This window comes from Anolis carolinensis, unplaced genomic scaffold (genome assembly GCF_035594765.1).
Source record: "Anolis carolinensis isolate JA03-04 unplaced genomic scaffold, rAnoCar3.1.pri scaffold_7, whole genome shotgun sequence".
Lineage (NCBI taxonomy): Eukaryota > Metazoa > Chordata > Lepidosauria > Squamata > Dactyloidae > Anolis > Anolis carolinensis.
The window spans coordinates 27,244,882-27,270,150 of NW_026943818.1; the positions used below are offsets into that span (position 1 = coordinate 27,244,882).

At 46.9% G+C, this 25,269-nt stretch overlaps 1 protein-coding gene across 4 annotated transcripts; it reads right to left on the reverse strand.

The window, feature by feature from the left end:
- inpp5k (inositol polyphosphate-5-phosphatase K) lies at positions 1 to 25,269 on the reverse strand. Of its 4 annotated transcripts, none has more exons than XM_062959724.1 (13): positions 25,125 to 25,269; positions 22,972 to 23,079; positions 21,965 to 22,073; positions 21,690 to 21,806; positions 21,125 to 21,300; positions 18,676 to 18,787; positions 18,321 to 18,430; positions 18,183 to 18,209; positions 16,383 to 16,584; positions 16,069 to 16,206; positions 8,908 to 8,991; positions 8,716 to 8,820; positions 1 to 2,551 (listed from the first exon to the last, which is right to left on the reverse strand). In XM_062959724.1, exons 1-13 carry the CDS (start codon positions 25,142 to 25,144, stop codon positions 2,453 to 2,455), a joined length of 1,407 nt encoding a protein of 468 aa, XP_062815794.1. In that variant the 5' UTR covers positions 25,145 to 25,269; the 3' UTR covers positions 1 to 2,452. The 4 variants fall into 4 exon arrangements, with proteins under 4 accessions (XP_062815794.1, XP_062815790.1, XP_062815791.1 ...); XM_062959720.1 differs by lacking the exon at positions 25,125 to 25,269 and adding an exon at positions 24,733 to 25,039; XM_062959722.1 differs by lacking the exons at positions 1 to 2,551; positions 25,125 to 25,269 and adding exons at positions 3,612 to 7,395; positions 24,733 to 25,039.

The window sequence follows — 25,269 nt, forward strand, 5'->3', positions numbered from 1 at the left end:
AACAAGAGAAGTTGATTTAATCTGCATAATCATGAGGCAACCCTTCAGGGTTTGGCGTAAATCTAAAACGAAGCAGCAAGCGGAAAAGAGACGGTATCGGCAAAGTAAACAAAACAGTTCGCAATGGGTGACTACAGGACAAAAGTGTACTATCACAAAGGAGGTCGCATCACCCGCGAAGCAGACGGCTGTGCTTTGTGCCCAGAGATCCCCCCGTTTGTGCCACTTGCGTTACATCCGGTGGGACCTGGCACTACGACCCCATCTCTACAAGGCCTTGCCGCCCTCTGAGTACCACAAATAGAGATTCCTCCGTTTGTGCCACTTGCGTTACATCCAGTGGGACCCGGCACTACGAACCCATCTCCACAAGGCCTTGCCGCCCTCTGAGTACCACAAACAGAGATTCCCCCGTTTGTGCCACTTGCGTTACATCCGGTAGGACCCGGCACATACGAACCCATCCCCACAAGGCCTTGCCACCCTCTGAGTACCACAAACAGAGATTCCCCCGTTTGTGCCACTTGCGTTACATCTGGTGGGACCTGGCACTACGACCCCATCTCTACAAGGCCTTGCCACCCTCTGAGTACCACAAACAGAGATTCCCCCATTTGTGCCACTTGCGTTACATCTGGTGGGAGCCGGCACTACGAACCCATCTCCACAAGGCCTTGCCGCCCTCTGAGTACCACAGAGATTCCCCCGTTTGTGCCACTTGCGTTACATCCGGTGGGACCCAGCACTACGAACCCATCTCCACAAGGCCTTGCCGCCCTCTGAGTACCACAAACATCTTGGGCACGTCGAAAGGGTGGAAGGAAGTATTCACCGAACCAGCGCAGATGGGCAGAGTGTGATAGTAGGAAGGCTACCAGGTACCTCTCAATGTAGACATACATATTTCTTTAATACACACAACTGTTAGAAAGGATGGCCTTGGCCGGAAGATCGCGGATAGCGCTGAAGCAAATAAAACGAAATCAACAGGATGGAAAAAAGAAAATAAATTTCTGCAAAGGATGAAGCAGATTTGTCACCGTAAACGAAGCGAGAAATAGCTTGTTAGTAATGGCACTCGGGTGTGTGTTAGGGGTAGTTGTTGAAAGGCATGAAAACCCATCTTCAGGTGCATTAATAAGCAACAACATACTACCGTCTGAGACCATTTGCTGCCAAGGTATTTACAAGTCATAATGCCAAGACTCGTGTTGACCTGCGCCCCAGCGCATGAGGAGTAAACTCTTGGGACGCATTTACATAAAAACCTAGTCCATGTAACCCGAAATCCTTAACGTATCCATGCAAACATTCCTCCACAACGTACATCCCTCCCTCTCTGAAGCAGTCGAGGGTCAAGCTGCCCCAGTCCAGAACCCAGAAGATGTTGAACAGGCCTGAAAAAAGTCTTGTCCAAACAGGATCCGGAAATGTCTCTTTCCTCTGTGTTGTCGAAGGCTTTCATGGCCAGAATCACAGAGTTGTTGTGTGTTTTCCGGGCTGTATGGCCATCTTCCAGGACAACAGCTCTCCTTTTTTCCTGGTTCAAGCCCTCTCGGATCTTTTCCATCGGCAAATCGGTGTGGCCTTCTCCTCCTGACATGGAAGTTCTCTCTTCTGACATCCATTATCCATCAATAATTTTTTCATTTTCTGAAAACTTGCCACAAATTGGCAGTTGACAACACGTTGGGCAAGCACTACTCCACGGACTAATAATACTACTGCCTTGAATCGTTATAAAGGACATGAAAAGTATGGCATCATGGCAGGATTTCCTAGCCATGTGAAACCGGCAAAAGGGGCATTTTGGGCATCCAGCGGGAAAGTGCTATTGTGTCCGATTGTTTCATGAAAGAAAGAGAGAAGGAGCTTCGTCCATCTTTTTTTTCCTCAACTTGCCAGACTCAAAGAAAGCCCAAGGAGAAGGACAAGTGGTTGCTTCTTACCTCAGAAAGGCTCCAGTGAATCAGGACTACCGCCGTAGAAAGACAAGGAAGACACCACCAGAAGAGAAACCACCAACAAACCCTGAGGCTCTCGTCCTCCCTCCCCACATTGCTTCTTTTCCGTCAGTAACAACTACAATATATATATATATACTTCTGCTCCCACATAAATTCCTATAAAATTGGAAACTGGAATGCTAACGTCATCTGGTTCCTAAAACGTCCCCCTGAAAAGAGGGGCGAAGAGGCAGCTTTGGACACCGGGTCCTTCTGGCCCAGAGGAGCCACTTGGGGGGCAATAGAGGGCAGGGGGCTAGTTGTCTCTCGTGGAAGCCCAGAGTGGATGGATGGAGGCCCCTCCACCGCCGAATGTCCAGTACAGGAGTGAGTGGGGGATTTATTTCCTAGGAAACGTGTTCTGAGTGGGAACTGCGTCCGTCCGTCTTCTCGCCCTCCTCCTCCTGCTCTTCCTCTTCTCGGAGCATCCCCACAACCGGCCTTCTTCAAAAGTCACAGGGAGCCTTCTCGCTCCTCGGCTTCTCCGCGTCTTCAATCCCGTCCCAAAAGGCGTCCTTCTCGGGCAGAGTTCTGTTGGGCTGGATCTGGGAGGAAGCAGAAGATGGTTGTTTGAGAGGACTTCAAAGGGCAGGTCGTATGGGAGATTTATCAGCACCGAGCCAGGCCCTAAATCAGGGGTGTCAAACTCCTTTTCATCAAGGGTTACATCAGCTTTATGGAGCCTCCAGTGGCCTACGGGATAAAGCCTTGTGACTTGACCTGAAGGCTACCAGGTTTGAATCCCACCCAGGGAGAGCGCGGATGAGCTCCCTCTATCAGCTCCAGCTCCATGCGGGGACATGAGAGAAGCCTCCCACAAGGATGGTAAAACATCAAAACATCCGAGCAATGTCCCCTGGGCAACGTCCTTGCAGACGGCCAATTCTCTCACTCCAGAAGCAACTCCGGTTGCTCCTGACACGAAAAAAAAAAATCAGCTTTGTTTGCCTTCCAAGGGCCGTTGAATCCATGGAAGGAGGATACTAGGCCCGGGCTGTGGCGCAGGCGGGAGAGCAAGCCAGCTGCAACCAGCTGCAATGAATCACTCTGACCAGGAGGTCATGAGTTCGAGGCCCGCTCGGAGCCTGTGTTTGTCTTGTCTTTGTTCTATGTTAAAAGGCATTGAATGTTTGCCTATATGTGTAATGTGATCCGCCCTGAGTCCCCTTCGGGGTGAGAAGGGCGGAATATAAATGCTGTAAATAAGTAAATAAAATAAATACATGTCCGGATGTCATGATCCCCCATCTCATGAGCGCTGACACAGAACAGATGGCCAGCCATAAAACCTCAGTTACCCTCAGATGGGGACACAAAGGGATGTGGTATGTGGGAAGGGCAAACCTTCAGGTGCCACGTCTCTGAGAATGATTTATAACATTGTAGCGAGCCCCTATATAGATGGGCGATAGAGTAGATTCTGGTATTGCGTACAATAAAGCTGTTTGGATCTTCCTTACCGTGTGTCTTGGTGTATTCTTCCAGAGAAGATTAACCCACAGCACAACGGGAGACGAGAAACCTCACACCGAACGTATCTCCTCCTATGAACCATCTAGGTCGGTGATGGCCAACCTATGACACACGTGTCAGCACTGACACGCCTAGCCATTTTTGTTGACACGCTACCGCATGCAGATTGATTGGATGACTATGTCTTTTGTGGCCAAATTTGGTGTGATTTGGTCCAGTGGTTTTGTTGTTTACTCCATGGGAATTATGCACATTATATTTTTATATATAGACTAGCTGTGCCCGGCCACGCGTTGCTGTGGCGAAGTATGGTGGTTTATATTACAGTAGAATCTCACTTATCCAACATTCGCTTATCCAATGTTCTGGATTATCCAACGCAGTCTGCCTTTTAGTAGTAAATGTTTTGTAATCAGTGTTTTAAATTCATTGTGATATTTTGGTGGTAAATTTGTAATACAGTAATTACTACATAGTATTACTGTGCATGGAACTACTTTTCTGTCAAATTTGTTGTATAACATAATGTTTTGGTGCTTAACTTGTATAATGATTACCTAATTTGATGTTTAATTGGCTTTTCCTGAATCCCTTCTTATTATCCAACATATTCACTTCTCCAACGTTCTACCGGCCTGTTTATGTTGGATGAGACTGTACTATATATTTATAATCTTATATTATGTGCTTAGAACTGGATTATATGAGGCCCCTTCTTCACAACTGTATAAAATGCACACTGAAGTGGATTATATGGCATTGTGGAGTGAAGATAATCCAGTTCAAAGCAGATAATATAAGATTATAAATGGGTTATATAGCTGTGTGGAAGGGCCTTGAGTCTACACTGCCATATAATCCAGTTAAAATCTGATAATCTGTATTTGATAGGCAGTGTGGAAGAGGCCTAAGTGAGGCCTAACTCTGCCTGCCCTGGGCTGAGTGGGTTGCTAGGAGACCAAGTGGGCAGAGCGTAACCTTCTAACTGGCAGCAATTGGATAAAAACAATTATTCCTCTCCCTCTAATTAGGACTTTATTTTTCTTTTCTTTTTGTTGTATGAACGTAGAGGCATGGATGAGGGGTTGTGCTGCCAAGTTTAGTGTTTCTGGGATGTGTAGTTTTGTTGTTTTGTCCTAGGCCGAAATTTCATTACCCTTTTATATATATACATCATTCTATTACTATTCTATTAGTATTGTAGTATATTATTATATTATTACTATTAGATTATTATTGTATTATTCATTATTCATGATTACATTGAAACTACAACCGAGAGAAATCAGCGTGGAAACTGCAAAAGGTACCATCGATTGTTGTACATGGAAATAATGGTAGTAAATATTTTTTGATTTATTAAATACAGTTATATATTACAATTATATAGTTTTGTTATTTAAACTATATATATTGTGAAATTATGTTTTTTTTCTCGAAGGGACACACCACCCAAGTCATGCTAGGTTTTTTCGTGAATTTTGACACACCAAGTGCAAAAGGTTGTCCATCATTGATCTAGGTGGTTAAGATCATGTGGAGAGGCCCTGCTCTCGGTCCCACCTACCTCGCAGGCCCGGCTGGTGGGAACGAGGGACGGGGCCTTCTCAGTAGTGGCTCCTCAGCTGTGGAATGCCCTCCCGAGTAGTGTTTGACAAGCTCCGACTCTCCTAGGTTTTAGGAAAGCGGTGAAAACGTGGCTATGTGCGCAAGCATTTGATGAGTAAATATCCGAGGTGATATGGCTTGAATCAAGGCGTACGCGAAAGGTGTCAGTGGACGAATCTAATTACATATGCATTTTAAAATTTTATAATAGAGTTTTAATTGATGTGGTATTGTTGTAATGTTTACTGATTTTGTTATTGTTTTAGTGAATGCGTTTTGGACAATGTAAATTGCCGACTGTTGTAAGCCGCCCTGAGTCCCTACGGGTGAGAAGGGCAAGGTAAAAGTGATGTAAATAAAATAAATAAAATACAGTAGAGTCTCACTTATCCAACACTCGCTTATCCAACATTCTGGATTATCCAACGCATTTTTGTAGTCAATGTTTTCAATACATCGTGATATTTTGGTGCTAAATTCGTTAATACAGTAATTTACTACATAGCATTACTGCGTATTGAACTACTTTTTCTGCCAAATTTGTTGTATAACATGATGTTTTGGTGCTTCATTTGTAAAATCATAACCTAATTTGATGTGTAATAGGCTTTTCATTAGACCCTCCTTATTATCCAACATATTCGCTTATCCAACGTTCTGCCAGCCCATTTATGTTGGATAAGTGAGACTCTACTGTAAAAGGTAAAGGTTTTCCCCTGACGTTAAGTCCAGTTGTGTCTGACTCTGGGGGTTGGTGCTCATCTCCATTTCTAGGCTGAAGAGCCGGCGTTGTCCATAGACACCTCCAAGGTCATGTGGCCACTGGCATGACTGCATGGAGTGCCGTTACCTTCCCGCCGGAGCGGTACCTATTGATCTACTCACACTCTGGGTGTTGCTGCTCATCTCCATTTCTAAGCCGAAGAGCCGGCGTTGTCTGTAGACGTCTCCAAGGTCATGTGGCTGGCATGACTGCATGGAACGCCGTTACCTTCCCGTTGAAGCGGTACCTATTGATCTACTCACATTGGCATGTTTTCGAATTGCTAGGTTGGCAGAAGCTGGAGCTAACAGCGGGCGCTCACTCCGCTCCCCGGATTTGAACCTGGGACCTTTCGGTCTGCAGGTTCAGCAGGTCAGTGCTTTAACACACTGAGCCACCGGAGGCTCCAAATAAAACACAGTAGAGTCTCACTTATCGAAGCTAAACGGGCCAGCAGAAGCTTGGAGAAGTGAATATCTTGGATAATAAGGACGGATTAAGGAAAAGCCTATTAAAGGTCAAATTAGGTTATGATTTTACAAATTAAGCACCAAAACATCATTTTATACAACAAATTTGACAGAAAAAGTAGTTCAATACGCAGTCATGTTATGTTGTAATTACTGTATTTACTAATTTAGCACCAAAATATCATGATATATTGAAAACATTGACTATAAAAATGGCTTGGATTATCCAGAGGCTTGGATAAGCGAGGCTTGGATAAGTGAGACTGCTGTGGCGCAGCTGGCTAGTAACCAGCTGCTATAAATCACTTCTGACCGAGAGGTCATGAGTTCGAAGCCTGGGTCGGGTTAAGCCTCCGACCATTAATAGCCCCGGCTTGCTGTTGACCTATGCAGCCCCAAAAGACAGTTGCATCTGTCAATTAGGGAAATTTAGGGACGCTTTATGCTGGAGGCTAATTTACAACACCATAAAAACTGCCAGCAAAACACGAGGAAAGGAATGAGGAAGTACAGCCACTTCTGGACGGTGAAGCAACAGCTCCCCCTGTGGCCGGAATCGTGAAGCTGGAAAAATGTTAAAAATGCCTCTGTGTCTGTCTATATATGTTGTTTGTCTGTTGGCGTTGAATGTTTGCTATATATGTGTTCATTGTAATCTGCCCTGAGTCCCCTTCGGGGTGAGAAAGAAGGGCGGAATATAAATACTGTTAATAAATAAATAAATACTGTAATACAGAAGGACAATTACAATTTTTTTTACATCATGGACGATGCTCTTTAGTTTTTACCCGGTTTGGGTCCCCAGATGTTATTGAACAGCAACTCCCACCTCTTTTGATGATCTGCCACGTGGACTGGAGATGATGGGCATATGGCAACCCAACAGCACTTGGGTTGGCGGAAGGTTAAAGGACATTTCAAAATCAAGACATCCCATCCACAAAAGCTTTTATCTCAATCCAAACTCCACTTTCCTGATTCAACAGCCTTCCAGATGTTACTGTACCGCAACTCCCATCAGCTCTAGTCATTATGACGTCTAATGATCAGGAATACGGAAATTGTCGTCTAGTATCTGGAGGAGGACCACATAAAAGGACATGGCAGGCCAGATGCTCTAAAGCAGGGGTCCCCAAACTTTTGAAACAGGGAGCCAGTTCACGATCCTTCAGACCGTTGGAGGGCCAGACTATAGTTGGCCACCGAGCAATAATTATTATTTTTATTATTATTATTATTAATAATAATAATAATAATAATAAAAAAGAGGATTAGAAGAGAACCTTTGGGCCATTAAGTCCAATCCCCTTCTGCAGTTGTGCACCGAAAGCACAAGCAAAGCACCCCTGACAGATGGCCACCCAGCCTCAATGTTAATAATAATAATAATAATAATAATAATAAAGAGTAATAATAAAGAGGGTTGGAAGAGACCCCTTGGGCCATTTAGTCCAATCCCCTTCTGCCGTTGTGCACCGAAAGCACAAGCAAAGCATCCCTGACAGATGGCCACCCAGACTCAATGTTAATAATAATAATAATAGTAATAATAATAATAATAAAGAGGGTTGGAAGAGACCCCTTGGGCCATTTAGTCCAACCCCCTTCTGCCTCTGTGCACCGAAAGCACAAGCAAAGCACCCCTGACAGATGGCCACCCAGACTCAATGTTAATAATAATAATAATAATAATAATAATAATAATAATAATAATAAAAAAGAGGGTTGGAAGAGACCCCTTGGGCCATTTAGTCCAACCCCCTTCTGCCTCTGTGCACCGAAAGCACAAGCAAAGCACCCCTGACAGATGGCCACCCAGACTCAATGTTAATAATAATAATAATAATAATAATAATAATAATAATAATAATAATAATAAAAAAGAGGGTTGGAAGAGACCCCTTGGGCCATTTAGTCCAACCCCCTTCTGCCTCTGTGCACCGAAAGCACAAGCAAAGCACCCCTGACAGATGCCACCCAGCCTCAATGTTAATAATAATAATAATAATAATAATAATAATAATAATAATAATAATAATAATGTGATTTTGTGATACGAAATCCAGCATATCTATATTGTTTGCAGTGTCATACAAAATAATAATAATAACACAGTCCTAGACACTTGGGAAGTGTCTGACTTGTGATTTTGTGATACGAAATCCAGCATGTCTATCTTGTTTGCCGTGTCATAATAAAATAATAATAATAATAATTAGGGTTGTAAGAGAAGAAGAGACCCCTTGGGTCATTTAGTCCAAACCCCTTCTGCCCTTGTGCCATGGGGGCCAGATAAATAGCTTCGATGGGCCGCATCCGGCCCCCGGGCCTTAGTTTGGGGACCCCTGCTCTAAAGAGAGGGGCTTTGAAAGGTGGGTGCGCCAGAGAGTCCTACCTGGAAGGGCTGGCTGAGCCCCACGAGGGACTGCATCTGGTTGCTGAAGTAGCCCAACAGGAACTCTCCTCCGGAGGAAGGAAGCTCCTCCGCACCAAGGTAGACCTGAGAACGGAGATGTCAAGACCGTCAGCCCGAAAACCCGACTCGAAGCCAATGCCGTGGGTCGTCATTGGCCCTCTTGCCTCTCACCTGCTTGGCCTCGTCCCCAGAGGAGATCTCATTGTCCTGCACCCAGGCGTACATCACATAGTCATTGGGGTGCTTGAAGGTCACCTGCGTAACGGACAGAAAGAGAACAGCATGCGTTGGATAATCCAGAAAGTTGGATAAGCGAGAGTTGGATAAGTGAGACTCTATTGTATATTGAAATTTCCATGGTGTTAGTAAATGGGGCCGGGCTGTGGCGCAGCTGGCTAGTAACCAGCTGCTATAAATCACTTCTGACCGAGAGGTCATGAGTTCGAAGCCCGGGTCGGGTTAAGCCTCCGACCGTTAATAGCCCCGGCTTGCTGTTGACCTATGCAGCCCCGAAAGACAGTAGTACCTGTCAATTAGGGAAATTTAGGGACACTTTATGCGGGAGGCTAATTTACAACACCATAAAACTGCCAGCAAAACACGAGGAAAGGAATGAGGAAGTACAGCCACTACTGGACGGTGAAGCAACAGCTCCCCCTGTGGCCGGAATCGTGTAGCTGGAAAAATGTTAAAAATGCCTCTGTGTCTGTCTATATATGTTGTTTGTCTGTTGGCATTGAATGTTTGCCATATATGTGTTCATTGTAATCCGCCCTGAGTCCCCTTCGGGGTGAGAAAGAAGGGCGGAATATAAATACTGTAAATAAAAACAGCATGACGATGGCTGAGGGACACCTGAAACAGGTGAACGATTTGGACTGGTGGACAGCCGTGTGAGACAGGAGGCGTCAAGGTTTCATCAATCTTTTCAGAAGGAGTCCGAAAGCACATGACTTGGGATGAGGCCAAATAATTATTCATCGCACATGCGCAGCTACCGTGTTTCCCCGAAAATAAGACAGTGTCTTATATTAATTTTTGCTCCCAAAGATGGGCTAGGTGCATTCCATAAATAGTCCCATTGTTGTTGTCTTGCCATTTTATACCGCACTTTATTGTCCAACTGTGAAATTTCCTTTTCCCATTTCGTAACACTCTGCATTTCGCCTGGGATCTACGAATTAGTCTCCTGTTTTTAACACTGTATCCTGCTTGTTGATTTTAATGATTGTTTTTATTGATGTTGGTGTTTTTTACTGGGATAATTGTTTTATTGCTTTGTTACTGTTATTTGTTTGTTTTATCGGGCCTGGCCCCATGTAAGCCGCCCCGAGTCCTTTCGGGGAGATGGGGCAGGGAATAAAAATAAAGTTGTTATTATTATTATTACAGTAGAGTCTCACTTATCCAACATAAACGGGCTGGCAGAACGTTGGATAAGCAAATATGTTGGATAATAAGGAGAGATTAAGAAGAAGCCTATTAAACATCAAATTAAGTTATGATTTTACAAATTAAGCACCCAAACATCATGTTATACAACAAATTGGACAGAAAAGGTACTTCAATATGCAGTAATGCTATGTAGTAATTACTGTATTTACTAATTTAGCACCAAAATATCACGATGTATTGAAAACATTGACTACAAAAATGCGTTGGATAATCCAGAACGTTGGATAAGCAAATGTTGGATAAGTGAGACTCTATTATTATTATTATTATTGGTCTTATTTTCAGGGGATGTCTTATTTTTCCATGAAAAAGAATTCACCTTTATTGTTGAACAAAAAAAAATGAACATTTATTATATCCTGTACAGTAGATATCATCACAAACCAGCATAACCAGACAAACTGTGAATCCTATCAAGAATTTCTTGTTACTACCATTATTTTCATGTACAGCAATGGAGCCTCCGGTGGCCAAGGGGATAAAAGCCTTGTGACTTGAAGGTTGGGTTGCTGACCTGAAGGCTGCCAGGTTCGAATCCCACCCGGGGAGAGCGTGGATGAGCTCCCTCTATCAGCTCCAGCTCCATGCGGGACATGAGAGAAGCCTCCCACAAGGATGGTAAAAACATCAAAACATCCGGGCGTCCCCTGGGCAACGTCCTTGCAGACGGCCAATTCTCTCACTCCAGAACCAACTCCGGTTGCTCCTGACACGAAAAAAAAATGTACAGCAATCTATTGTACATACATTTACCAATCCTGCAAGCTCTGGTGTTCTGTTTGTTGGGCCTGCTTCCAAACAAAAACTTTGCTAGGTCTTACCTTCAGGGGAGGCCTTATATTTAGCAATTCAGCAAAACTTCTACTAGGTCTTATTTTCTGGGGATGTCTTATTTTCGGGGAAACAAGGTATCCTCTATGGCAGTGGTTCCCAAGCTTACTTGGCCGACCACCCCCTTTCCAGAAAAAATATGACTCAGCGCCCCCTGAAAGGGGGCGTGGCTTAGAGGGGTGGGTGTGGCACCTGCTCGAGAGGGCGGGGCTGAGCCTCTCCCCTAGTCCAAGATACAAGGCTGGGAGGGGGAGGTGGGCGGGGCCACAAATGGGTGGCCAGGACTGGGATGGGCGGAGTTACGAGCTCTGAGGCAGGGCTGAGCTTCTATCCCTGTCCTGGACACAGGAGGCGGGGCTAGAGGAGGGGGCGGGGCCTCTTCCCAAGTGCCTGAAGGCGCTGAACCTCTATACCTCTAAACCTCTAAAGCCGCTATTAAGGCTTACTCCGTGGCTCTGCGAGCAGCCAGGAAAGCTTTCACGACTGCCCGCATAGCGTCTGCGGCCAACAGGCCATCGGAGTTGTTCCGAGTTGTTGGGGAGCTCCTGCGGCCTCCTGAGACCCAGGGGCTTCCTGATGACTTGGCAACTAGGTGCAGCGATTTTGCGCACCACTTTGCAGGCAAAGTTGCTCAGATACGCCATGAGTTGGACTCCAGCTTAATTGTAGTTCCAGCGGAGGTAACCGAGGCACCTGTCTGTCCGATTTTGTGGGATTCTTTCCGGCTTGTTCTTCCGGATGACGTGGAGGGGATTCTTGGGTCTGTGAGGGCGACCACTTGTGCTCTGGATCCTTGTCCCTCTTGGCTGGTTAAGCAGGCCAAAGAGGGGTTGTTGGATTGGTTTGTGGCTATAATAAATGCCTCCCTGGGTCAGGGGTCATTTCCATCTTGTTTTAAGCAAGCGGTGGTAAAACCGTTACTAAAAAAGACCTCGCTAGACCCATCTGTATGTAACAACTACAGACCAATTTCCAACCTCCCGTTTTTGGGCAAGGTTCTGGAGCGGGTGGTGGCCACGCAGCTCCAGGAGTTCCTCGATGACACTGATTTTCTGGACCGCTCGCAGTCTGGCTTCAGGCCTGGGCACAGCACTGAGACGGCTTTGGTCGCCTTGGTGGATGACCTCCGCAGGGAACTGGACAGGGGGAGTGTGACCCTGCTGGTTCTCCTGGACATCTCAGCGGCTTTCGATACCATCGACCATGGTATCCTTCTGGGGAGGCTCTCCGGGATGGGACTCGGTGGCACTGTTTTGCAGTGGCTCCAGTCCTTCCTGGAGGGCCGTTCCCAGATGGTGAAGCTGGGGGACACCTGCTCGGACCCCTGGCCTTTGACCTGTGGGGTCCCGCAAGGGTCTATTTTATCCCCCATGCTTTTCAACATCTACATGAAACCGCTTGGAGAGGTCATCCGGAGTTTTGGAGGGTGTTGCCATCTCTACGCAGATGACACACAAATCCACTACTCGTTCCCACCTGACTCCAAGGAAGCCCCTCGGGTGCTGAACCAGTGCCTGGCCGCTGTGGCGGACTGGATGAGGAGGAACAAGCTGAGGATCAATCCTGACAAGACAGAGGCCCTCCTGGTCAGTCGCTCGTCGGATCGGGGTATTGGGTGGCAACCTGTGCTGGACGGGGTTGCACTCCCCCTGAAATCACAGGTCCGCAGTTTGGGGGTCCTCCTGGATTCAGCGCTGACGCTTGAAGCGCAGGTGTCGGCGGTGGCCGGGAGGGCTTTTGCACAACTCAAACTTGTGCGCCAACTGCGACCATACCTCGTGAAGTCTGACTTGACCACGGTGGTGCATGCCTTAGTTACCTCTAGACTGGACTACTGTAATGCGCTCTACGTGGGGCTTCCCTTGAAGACGGCCCGGAAGTTACAGCTGGTCCAACGTTCGGCAGCCAGACTAATAACGGGGGCGAGTTACAGGGAGAGATCTACTCCCCTGTTTAAGGAGCTCCACTGGCTGCCGTTCATCTTCCGGTCCCAATTCAAGGTGCAGACCATCATTTATAAAGCCCTAAACGGTTTGGGACCCGCCTACCTTCGTGACCGTATCTCCTATCATAAACCTGCCCGACCTCTCCGATCATCGGGGGAGGCCCTCCTGTCGCCACTACCTATATCTCAGGCTCGCCTTGTAGGAACAAGGGAGAGGGCCTTCTCTGCGGTGGCCCCTCGCTTGTGGAACTCGCTGCCCATTGAAATCAGGCAAGCCCCCACCCTTTTAGCCTTCAGGAAAGATTTAAAAACATGGCTCTTCCGTTGTGCTTTCGGAGAGTAAATGTTCTATGCTACTCCCCCCCGATATTTATCCTCTAGACTGGTTCACTATCTGATGTCCCGTCCCTCGAGGTTTTATTCTGATCCCTTTCTCACCCAGAGTTTTAATTTTTAATCTAGTTTTTAAATGTAGTATTCATGCGGCCCGCTCGTGTTATATTGCTGTTTTGATCTTATGTTGTACTGTTTATTTTATGTAATGTATTATTTAATTGTATTATGTTATGGTTTATTGTATTGTCTTGGGCATGGCCCCATGTAAGCCGCCCCGAGTCCCCGTTGGGGAGATGGTGGCGGGGTATAAATAAAGTTTTATTATTATTATTATTATTATTATTATTATTATACCCCGCCCCCGTGTTCTAACAAGCACCTCAGGGGAGGTATTGTTAATGTGGGATTTGTGTATTGATAGTGTTTAAATGCAATTTGTGTCTTGGTTTGTATTGCACACTGATTGCATCATCCTGAGTGTACTATAGTCTGTAAAGAGTTAATTCCTGAGAAGCTGTGATGACCTTGATGTGTGGCTGGAACTGGGAAGTGTCCAGACACAAGTGTGTATGCATTACTGATTGCATCAGTTCAGTTCAGTTCTGTTTGCCTAGAGTGAGAGTCCTGTGTTCTTTGTCTGCAAGTCTGTTTGTCTTGTACAGTAAAACTTTGTATATAGTTTTACCATCGTCTCTGATGTCTCTTCGTTCTGCACTCCACTGATTCCATACAACTACTGCTGCGCTGCTGATTACTCTGACAATTGGTTATGGGCCCAGTTCCCAGACTGACCAGTTCCTAGACTGGACCAGAGCACAGACTGGACTGGAGAGAAAGTTGGAGCTGCGATTGTGACCAGAGACGAGACCCGCTGTTTTGGCTCAGCCCCGTCTCGCGCTCTTGGGAAGAGGCCCCGCCCCCGCCTCTAGCCCCACCCTTTAGTCCTAAAAGGCCTCTCAGGAGAGGTATAGAGGCTCAGCCCTGTCTCGGGCTCTTGGAAGGAGGCCCCGCCCCCTTCCCTAGCTCCGCCCTCTGTGTCCCAACAAGTGCCTCAGGAGAGGTATAGATCCTCAGCCCTGTCTCAGGCTCATGGGAAGAAGCCACGCCCACTCCTCTGGCTCCACCTCCTGTCATAACAGGTGCCTCAAGGGGCTCAGCCCTGTCTCCGGCACTTGGGAAGAGGCCCCGCCCCTCCCCTGGCCCCGCCCCCGTGTCCTAATAGGTGCCTCAGGAGAGAGGTAGAGGTTCAACACTGTCTCGTGCTCTTCGAAGAGGCCCCGCTATGAGCAGAATACATAGATCAATTTTTTAAAATCTTCCCTCAAATGCACCTGTGGCCATCACCGCCCCCCTGGATCACTGCAGTGCCCACCAGGGGGAGGTAGCGCCCACTTTGGGAATCGCTGTTCTATGGCATTTGAACAGGACTGAAAGAGAAGCCTAGCAGATGTGGCTGTTGATATCAGGACCAACGTCCTATCTCAGGGGTCCCCAAACTAAGGCCCGGGGGCCGGATGCGGTCCTCCAAGGCCATTTACCTGGCCCCCACCCTCAGTTTTAGACTTAGGCTCGCCCAAAGTCTGAAATGACTTAAAGGCACAACAACAACAATCCTACTTGATTATCTCATTGGTCAGAAGCAGGCTTACACTTCCCACTGAAATCCTGATAAGTTTACAATATGTTGGTTAAAATTATTTTTATTTTTAAATATTGTATTGTTCTTGCATTTACAATATTGTAAATGAAATATTGTAAATGAATGATATGGTAATAATATATTGCGTATACATATAATATTGATAATAATATTACAATGTAATACAATATAATATTTATTTATTTATTACAGTATTTCTACCCCACCCTTCTCACCCAATAGGGAACTCAGGGCGGCCAATAATAATACAATATAATAATATTGTATAATATAATAATATTAATTATATATTATATATTAAATGTAATGTTACGGTATAATGGTATAGTACAATATAGTAATATATAATGCTAATATTGTGCTATGCTAATAATATAATATATTGTACTAGCTTTGCCTGGCCACGCGTTGCTGTGGCTTTTGGGAATGATTAGTTGGGCAGGTGGAATAGCAGTGAATAGCCTTGTATACAGATACAGCCTGGTCATTTTCTTCTTATGGGAATCCTTGTTTGGTTCGGCTGTCACGGTTTTTGGGCTTTTGTTGGCCCTGTGATTGTGTGTGTAGTGTAATTGTGTTTTATCTTACTGGAGGCGGGGGTGATGAATTGTGTTGCAAATTTTGGAGTTTGGGGAGTTTTGGGTTTTGTTGTTTTGTGCATCACCGTGACGCCAAAAGCCTTTTATATATAGAGATGTACATACAACTTGTAAGCCGCTCTGAGTCCCCTTCGGGATGAGAGAGGGTGGGGTATAAATGTAGTAAATACTATAAATAAATAAATGCTGTGGGGTTTTTTTGCACTATAAATAAGACATGTGCTGTGAGCATAGGAATTTGTTCTTTTTTTTTTTCAAATGATAATTCGGCCCCTCAGCAATCTGAGGGACCATGAATTGGCCCTCCACTTCAAAAGTTTGAGGACCCCTGTCCTATCTCAAGTGAACGTGGCCAATTGCTCTTCCTCAGTTGACCTTCTCTGCCACTACTCCCGTCTACCCCAGTGCCGTCTTAGCTCCCACTAGCAGCAGAGCCTTCCCACTGATGATGTATAATAATGTCAACAGGACCAGACTGGACCTCCCCTGCCCGGAAGAGAGATTACCTTGTAGAGGCCGATCCAGTCCCAAACGCTGCTCTGGAAGTCAGGAGCTGTAGAGTAACTGACCGTGGCGTCTTGTTCAGCTGTCCAGTTGCCCACCGGATGTATCTTGACCAGCGGATCTGACCCCAGTGTCTTCATCTGGAGTAAAGAAGTGGCCTTGGGTTAAAGCATGTTCATTTGGGAGCCTCAAGGGTCCTCTCTCTTCCCAGATGTTGACTTGGAAAGTCAAGGACCAGATGTTGACTTTGAGGTCAAGGACCAGGTCAGTCCTGGGGTCCAAAGGCCACTGGAATGGGGGGAAAGAAGGCTGCTACCTCAAGCTCAAAGGACCCGGTGACGGGCTTGTGGTCACTGATGCCGTAAGTCATGTGGCTGACGTAGCTCTTGAGAGAGACAGAGATGGCGGCCTCCGCCTCCGCCTCCTCCTCCTCCGTGGCCTCCTCCTCCTGGGGCAAGCGGTGGTGCTTCACTCTCCAAAGGATCCGGTCCGTCCAGGCTGGCTTCCGCTTCTTCCCGCTGCAGAAGTGAGCAGGGGGTGGCAGTGAGGACAGGCCCATTCCGCCTCAGAAAAAGCCATCAGCCCTTAGAGAGTATTTATTTATTTACAGTATTTATATTCCGCCCTTCTCACCCCAAAGGTCGGATCACAATGGACATAGACATGACAAACATTCAGTGCCGTACGACAGAGACGAAGACACAGAGGCAATTTAACATTGTCTTCATTCCAGCTTCATGAGGGTGTGCTCGACTCCGGCCACAGGGGAAGCTACTGCTTCACTGTCCACTTGTGACACCGAGTCCTTGATTACTTCCTCATTCCTTTCCACACGCAGCTGTAGGATTTTTATGGTGTCATAAATTAGTTAAACTAGCCTCCCCACATAAGCGTTACCTAAATTTCCTACTTGACAGATGCAACTATCTTTCGGGTTGCTTAGGTCAACAGCGAGCTGGGCTATTTTTAATGGTTGGGCGCTCAATCCGACACGGGCTGGCTTTGAACACATGACCTTAACGAGCTGGGCTATTTTTAATGATTGGGCACTCAATCCAACGCGGGCTGGCTTTGAACTCGTGACCTCTCGGTCAGTAGTGATTTATTGCAGCTGGCTACTAACCAGCTGCGCCACAGCCCGGCCCGACAAAGACGTTCCTGTCCTCATTGCACAACGGAGAAACACACTCACGGGACAAATCTAGAACAGAGGAGGTGTTAGCAAATATTGTGCAAGAAATGTTAATGAGCCACATTATGAGGACTTGATTACTTCTTCATTCCTTTCCACACTCGGCTGTACGATTTTTATGGTGTCGTAAATCAGTTAAATTTACCTAAACTTCCTACTTGATAGATGCAACTATCTTTCGGTTTGCTTAGGTCAACAATGAGCTAGGCTATTTTTTAATAGTCGGGTGCTCACTCCAACGCGGGCTGGCTGCGATCCCATGACCTCGGTCAGTAGTGATTTATTGCAGCTGGCTACTAACCAGCTGCACCACAGCCCGGCCCGACAAAGACGTTCCTGTCCTCATTGCACAACGGAGAAACACACTCACGGGACAAATCTAGAACAGAGGAGGTGTTAGCAAATATTGTGCAAGAAATGTTAATGAGCCACATTATGAGAAATGTTAATGAGCCACATTCCTTCCCATTTTGGGAACAGGCTGTTCTAGTCCGAATGCTTCTCTTCAGAGGAAGGAAACAAGGAGGCGCAAAGGGGAGGAAAGGTGTGCAAGGGCAGGAAACGCCAAGCAGCTTGAGCATCAGCCTTAATTCTTCCTGATGCAACGGATTGGTTTGAAGAGATTACGTGACTCGAGGAGGGCAACCGGCGGTCATCTTTAAAGCTGCCAGGCGGATAAGTAAAGTGCAGAAGAGAGCCAAAGGTCAGCCATGAAGGCCAACCGTGAAGGCCACCGAACCCAAGCGGGGCTGAAGAAAGTGGGGGGGTAGCAGTAGGTACAAGCCCCTCTTTGCCCTCTCAGGTCCATCATGTTAGGAGCAAGGACAGCAACAGATCCAAAGCAATGCAAGTTTCAAATTTAGGACAATCTAGGAGACTAAGGTTCTAAAGATTTGGAGAGAAAATGTATTGGAATTGCCTTACTTAAACCAAATGAACATCTTCTGGCCCCTGGAAATACAAACCAGTATCAGTTAATACATTTCTCTCCAGACCCACTTTGGGGGTGGCCCCACAGCCCACCAACGGAGCCAAAGGCCGAGTCGAGGGGAAAGGATTTACCTGGTGTCGTACTCATTGGAGTAGAGGTCAAACTTGTAGGTGGGCTTGAACCTCAGGGGCCCCTCGGAGAACTCCTGCAGGATGGCCTCCCTCTTCTTCGCCATGTTCAGCTGAAGAAGATCAAGGGAGCTTAGAGACTCACGTCTGCCTCTCCGTCAAGGTTTCCTCAAGGCAGGACCCTCTTCTAGCCCCTCCCTCCAAGAGACAATGGAGGGGGAGGTCTCTCAGCGATGGCTCCTCCTCCAAGATCTGTGGGCCGGGAGCACACTACAAATACTCCCCAAACTATCACCAATGGGGTAAAAGAGGTACTGAAGTGGAGGGGAGACCATCAAGGATTGATCCAACTCCATACCTGGTCCTTCTCCCACAGGAGACTGAAGCGGTTCTTGTTGATTGACTCCCGGATGAAGTGCAGCCCGTAGTCTTCGATCCGAAAGTTCAGATCTCCGAACCAGAAGACGATGCTTTAAGGAGGAAGGAAAGAAGGAATAAAGAACCAGAGAAAGCTACAAAGACAAGTCTAGCAGAGTCATGAAGGCATCAACTCCTTTGGACACAAAGCAATCTCTGAGATCCTGCTTCTGATCGGAGTATTTTGCCTAAGCAGAGCAATAATATTAAGAAGAAGCCTGGGAAAATGCCTCTCGAGTGAAAGGAACACCTGTATTAAAGATGGCGTGTCTAAGAATGAAGTTGAGCTACAATTCCTTTGGACACAAAGCAATCTCTCTGAGATCCTGATTCTGATCGGAGTATTTTGCCTAAGCAGACTAATAATAATATTAAGAAGAAGCCTGGGAAAATGCTTCTCTACTGAAAGGAACACCTGTATTAAAGATGGTGTGTCTAAGAATGAAGTTGAGCTACAATTCCTTTGGACACAAAGCAATCTCTCTGAGATCCTGCTTCTGATCGGAGTATTTTGCCTATGCAGACTAATAATAATATTAAGAAGAAGCCTGGGGAAATGCCTCTCGACTGAAAGGAACACCTGTATTACAGATGGCGTGTCTAAGAATGAAGTTGAGCTATAATTCCTTTGGCCACAAAGCAATCTCTCTGAGATCCTGCTTCCGATTGGAGTATTTTGCCTATGCAGACTAATAATATTAAGAAGAAGCCTGGGGAAATGCCTCTCGGCTGAAAGGAACACCTGTATTAAAGATGGCGTGTCTAAGAATGAAGTTGAGCTACAATTCCTTTGGACACAAACCAATCTCTCTGAGATCCTACTTCTGATAGGAGCATTTTGCCTAAGCAGACTAATAATACTATTAAGAAGAAGCCCGAGGAAATGCCTCTCAACTGAAAGGAACACCTGTATTAAAGATGGCATGTCTAAGAATGAAGTTGAGCTACAAAGACCAAGTCTAGCAGAGTCACGAAGGCGTCAGTTCCTTTGGCCACAAAGCAATCTCTCTGAGATCCTGCTTCCGATTGGAGTATTTTCCCTAAGCAGACTAATAATAATATTAAGAAGAAGCCTGGGGAAATGCCTCTCAACTGAAAGGAACACCTGTATTAAAGATGGCGTGTCTAAGAATGAAGTTGAAATACAATTCCTTTGGCCACAAAGCAATCTCTCTGAGATCCTGCTTCCGATCGGAGTATTTTGCCTAAGCAGAGCAATAATAATATTAAGAAGAAGCCTGGGGAAATGCCTCTCGACTGAAAGGAACACCTGTATTAAAGATGGCGTGTCTGAGAATGAAGTTGAGCTACAAAGACCAAGTATAGCAAAGTCACGAAGGTTTCAATTCCTTTGGACACAAAGCAATCTCTCTGAGATCCTGCTTCCGATTGGAGTATTTTGCCTAAGCAGACTAATAATAATATTAAGAAGAAGCCTGGGGAAATGCCTCTCAACTGAAAGGAACACCTGTATTAAAGATGGTGCGTCTAAGAATGAAGTTGAACTACAAAGACTAAGTATAGCAGAGTCACGAAGGTGTCAATTCCTTTGGACACAAAGCAATCTCTCTGAGATCCTGCTTCTGATCGGAGTATTTTGCCTATGCAGACTAATAATAATATTAAGAAGAAGCCTGGGGAAATGCCTCTCAACTGAAAAGAACACCTGTATTAAAGATGGTGTGTCTAAGAATGAAGTTGAGCTACAAAGACCAAGTCTAGCAGAGTCACGAAGGCGTCAATTCCTTTGGCCACAAAGCAATCTCTCTGAGATCCTGCTTCCGATTGGAGTATTTTCCCTAAGCAGAGCAATAATAATATTAAGAAGAAGCCTGGGGAAATGCCTCTCAACTGAAAGGAACACCTGTATTAAAGATGGCGTGTCTAAGAATTAAGTTGAGCTACAAAGACCAAGTCTAGCAAAGTGTCAATTCCTTTGGACACAAAGCAATCTCTCTGAGATCCTGCTTCTGATCGGAGTATTTTGCCTAAGCAGAGCAATAATAATATTAAGAAGCCTGGGAAAATGCCTCTCGACTGAAAGACATGAAGTTGAACTACAAAGACCAAGTTTAGCAGAGTCACGAAGGCTTCAATTTCATTGGACACAAAGCAATCTCTCTGAGATCCTGCTTCCGATCAGAGTATTTTGCCTAAGCAGATTAATAATAATATTAAGATGAATCCTGGGAAAATGCCTCTTGACTGAAAGGAACACCTGTATTTAAAATGGCGTGTCTAAGAATGAAGTTGAGCTACATAGACCAAGTCTAGTAAAGTCACGAAGGCTTCAATTCCTTTGGGCACAAAGCAATCTCTCTGAGATCCTGCTTCCGATTGGAGTATTTTGCCTAAGCAGAGCAAAAGACAGAGGCGCCACAGCCCCTTACTCGTGATCCATGACACCCGGGATGCTCTCGCCGTCAAACTGCTGCATTTCAAGGATGTGCTCGAAGTCGTCCAGGCGCTGCTCCGTGTTCTCCATGTGGGCCGGCAAGTGGCAGTTGAGGAAGCAGACCGAGTGGCCGTAGAGGGACATGCGCGTGGTGACGCCCCCCTTGTTCCCCTGCAAGGCAATGAAGAAGAAAGCAAGGCTGGGTTGTCGACGACTTTCATGGCCAGAATCACAGGGTTGTTGTGTGTTTTCTGGGCTGTGTGGCCATGTTCCAGAAGGATTCTCTCCTGACGTTTTGCCCACATCTATGGCAGGCATCCTCAGAGGTTGTGAGGTATATGTCCTAGGAAGCCTTGTTTTCTGCTGCCCTGGAAATGAGGACTCAATGGAGCTATGGGAAAGGAAATTCCACTAGGACTTCCCGATGTTCAACAGTGGAACTCACTACCTTAAGAGTCCTTCTTTGGAGGCTTTTAAGCAAAGGCTGGCCATCTGTTGGGGGTGCCTTGATTGTACTTTTCCTGCCTTTGGGGTCCCTTCCAACTCTCATCGCGACTCACCCAATAGCCGTAGAGGCCAGTTCGGGTGAACTGGCTCCGGATGTCGCGGATGAACGGAAGGTGGGCCTGCTTTGCGAAGACGAGGAGGAGAAGGCCCTGCATTCGGATAGAAGACACCTGCAAAGAGATCGATCTGGCTTTGAGCAGGCAGCACCGCCCTCCTCCACACACACAACACGAGACAGATCCTGGCTCTGGAAGGAACCCAAACTCTCGTGGCACAAAACTCTAAAAGGTATGATGGAATAAAAATGAATCGAAGGAGGAGAACTCACCCGGACGAAGCCCAGCGGGGAGAGGACCGCCATGAAGAAGCTGCTCCAGGGGTCGTCGAAGGCCATGTCCGAGAGGAAGCTCACGATCTTGGAATTCACCTCCTGCAAACTGGACAGAAGGCGCTTTTGGGATGCTGAGCTGGTTACCATCCCCCACGCAATAGTAACTAATACTTACCCTTATAAACATAGTTAAACGTGACTTTTTAAAACGAAATTAAACATGACATCTATAAATCAAAATAAAAACACGCTTCTTTACGACGGCATTCACCACCAACCTTTAGGGAAAGTTTGTGTCGTGCACTCAAGAGACAAAAAGGAAGTAGGCTTTCGTAAAAGAACGTAAAATTTGGTTTACTCACAACCTTCATGTGTTCAGCATAACACAGGTACATAGTTTATCAGCCCAGTTTCAGATAGGTTGGAAATAATAATAAATAATAATAATAACTTTATTTTTATACCCCGCCCCATCTCCCCGAAGGGACTCGGGGCGGCTTACATGGGGCCTTGCCCAATACAACAATATAACAACAACAAAACAATAAAACAACTATCCCAACAATAAAAACATCAGCATCAATAAAACAGTCATTAAATAATAATAATCCCTGTTTCAGATGGAACTGGGCATCTTTCTTACAATCAACAACAGGCATGTGTTGGTCTAAGCCAGTGGTCAGTGGACCACCAGTGGTCCCCAAGAACTAAAATATGGCCCACAACCTCTCAGGAAACATAGAGCAAAAGAAGCTGCATACCAAAACATACATACATACAAAACAGTAAGCAAACAGAATCGTAGATTAGCAAATTACTAGAGGAGGCTCTAGACCAGGCGTGGGCAAACTTGGGCCCTCCAGGTGTTTTGGACTTCAACTCCCACAATTCCTAACCGCCTACCGGCGGTTAGGAATTGTGGGAGTTGAAGTCCAAAACACCTGGAGGGCCCAAATTTGCCCACGCCTGCTCTGGACACTTGGCCCCAGCTTTACGAGACGTACCCAATGACGTAGAGGTCCACCAAAGGCTCTGGGGAGTTGAGATGGAGCAGGGAAGTGACCTCCGGTGGTGGGGAAGCCGTGCCCACGTTCCAGGTGACCAGGTGCAGCCTGCACGGGGAGAGCAAGGGGGAGTCCATCAGTCAGGGGGAAGTCCATCAATCAAGGGGAAGTTCAATGTGTTGTCGAAGGCTTTCATGGCCGGGATCACAGGGCTGTTGTATGTTTTCCAGGCTGTATGGCCATGTTCCAGAAGTATTCTCTCCTGACAATCTCACAACCTCTGAGGAGGCCTGCCACAGATGTGGGTGAAACGTCAGGAGAGAATACTTCTTGAACATGGCCATACAGCCTGGAAAACACACAGCAACCAAGGGGAAGTCCATCAATCAGGGGGAAGTCCATCAATGTAAGGGGAAGCCTATCAATCAAGTGGAAATCCATCAATCAGAGAGAGGTCCATCAATCGGGGTAACCTATTAATCAAGGGAAAGTCTATCAATTGGGAAAGTCTATCAACCAGGGGGAAGTGTATCAGTCGGGGATGTCCACCAATCAGGGGGAAGTCCATCCATCGGGGAAGTTCATGAATCGGGGGAAAGTCCGTCCATCTAAGGGGAAGCCTATTAATCAAGTGGAAGTCTATCAATCAGGGAAGTCCATCAAGCAAGGGGTAGTCCATCAATCGGGGGAAGTCCATCAATCAAGGGGTAGTCCATCAATCAAAGGGAAGAGTATCAATCAAGGGGAGGTCCATCAATCAAGGGGAAGTCCATCAATCAAAGGGAAGAGTAGCAATCAAGGGGAGGTCCATCAATCAAGGGGAAGTCTATCAATCGGGGAAGTCCATCAAGGAAGGGGTAGTCCATCAATCAAAGGGAAGAGTATCAATCAAATGGAGGTCCATCAATCAAGGGGAAGCCTATCAATCGGGGAAGTTCATGAATCAGGGGAACGTCCATCAATCTAAGGGGAAGCCTATTAATCAAGTGGAAGTCTTTCAGTCGGGGAAGTCCATCAAGCAAGGGGAAGTCTATCAATCAAGGGGAAGTCCATCAATAAAGGGGTAGTCCATCAATCAAAGGGAAGAGTATCAATCAAGGGGAGGTCCATCAATCAAGGGGTAGTCCACCAATCAAAGGGAAGTGTATCAATCAAGGGGAGGTCCATCAATCTAAGGGGAAGTCTATTAATCAAGGGGAAGTCCATCAATCAAGGGGAAGTCTATCAATCGGGGTGGTCCATCAATCAAGGGGAGGTCCATCAATCAAGGGGAAGTCTATCAATCGGGGAAGTCCATCAATCGGGGGAAGTCCATCAATCGGGGGAAGTCCATCAATCAAGGGGAAGTCTATCAATCAGGGGGAAGTCCATCAATCAAAGGGAAGTGTATCAATCAGGGAAGTCCATCAATCAAGGGAAAGTCCATCAATCAAGGGGTAGTCCACCAATCAAGGGGAAGTCTATCAATCGGGGTGGTCCATCAATCAAGGGGAAGTCTATCAATCAGGGAAGTCCATCAAGCAAGGGGAAACCTATCAATTGGGGAAGTCCATCAATCAAGGGGTAGTCCACCAATCAAAGGGAAGTGTATCAATCAAAGGGAAGTATATCAATCAGGGGGAAGCCTATCAATCAAGGAGCAGTCCATCAATCAAGGGGAAGAGTATCAATTGGGGAAGTCCATCAATCAAGGGGAAGTCTATCAATCAGGGGGCCTCTCCCTCCCTGCCTGCCTGCCTGCCTGTCTGTCTGGTGGGGCACCTGAGGGGCCGGGGCTCCTTCCCGTGGCGGCGGGCGCTCCTTCCGCAGAGGAGGAAGGCCTGGTCCAGGGAGCGGGAGACCTCCTCCTGGGCCTCCTCGTCCCCCGAGCTGACGTCCTCCACGCAGGCCATGAGCTGGGCCACGCGCTGACGGAGCTGGGCCCTCCCTCCGGAGCCCGTGCTGCTCAGGCTGGAGGAGCGGCTCCGGGGCAGGGGCAGGGCCAGGGCCGGCGGGGGAGGCAGCAGGCCCTCCGGGTCCAGGCCCTCGCCCTCCTCCGGGGGCCCCGCCGACGCCATCCTCCCCTCCCTCCCTCCCTCCCTCCCTTCCTTCCCCTCGGTGGATATTATAACGCCTGGCCGGGCGGGTCACGTGCCTCCCCGCCCCTCTCTCACCTCAGCCCCGCCGGCTCCATCGCTGAGGAAACAGCCCCGAGCCCGCGCCGCTTCCTGCCTTCTCTACCACAGCGCCTCGCCGCCTCCGCCAATCAGGAGCCGGCCGGGGACAGCGGCGCGCCTCCTGATTGGGCGAGGCGCCATA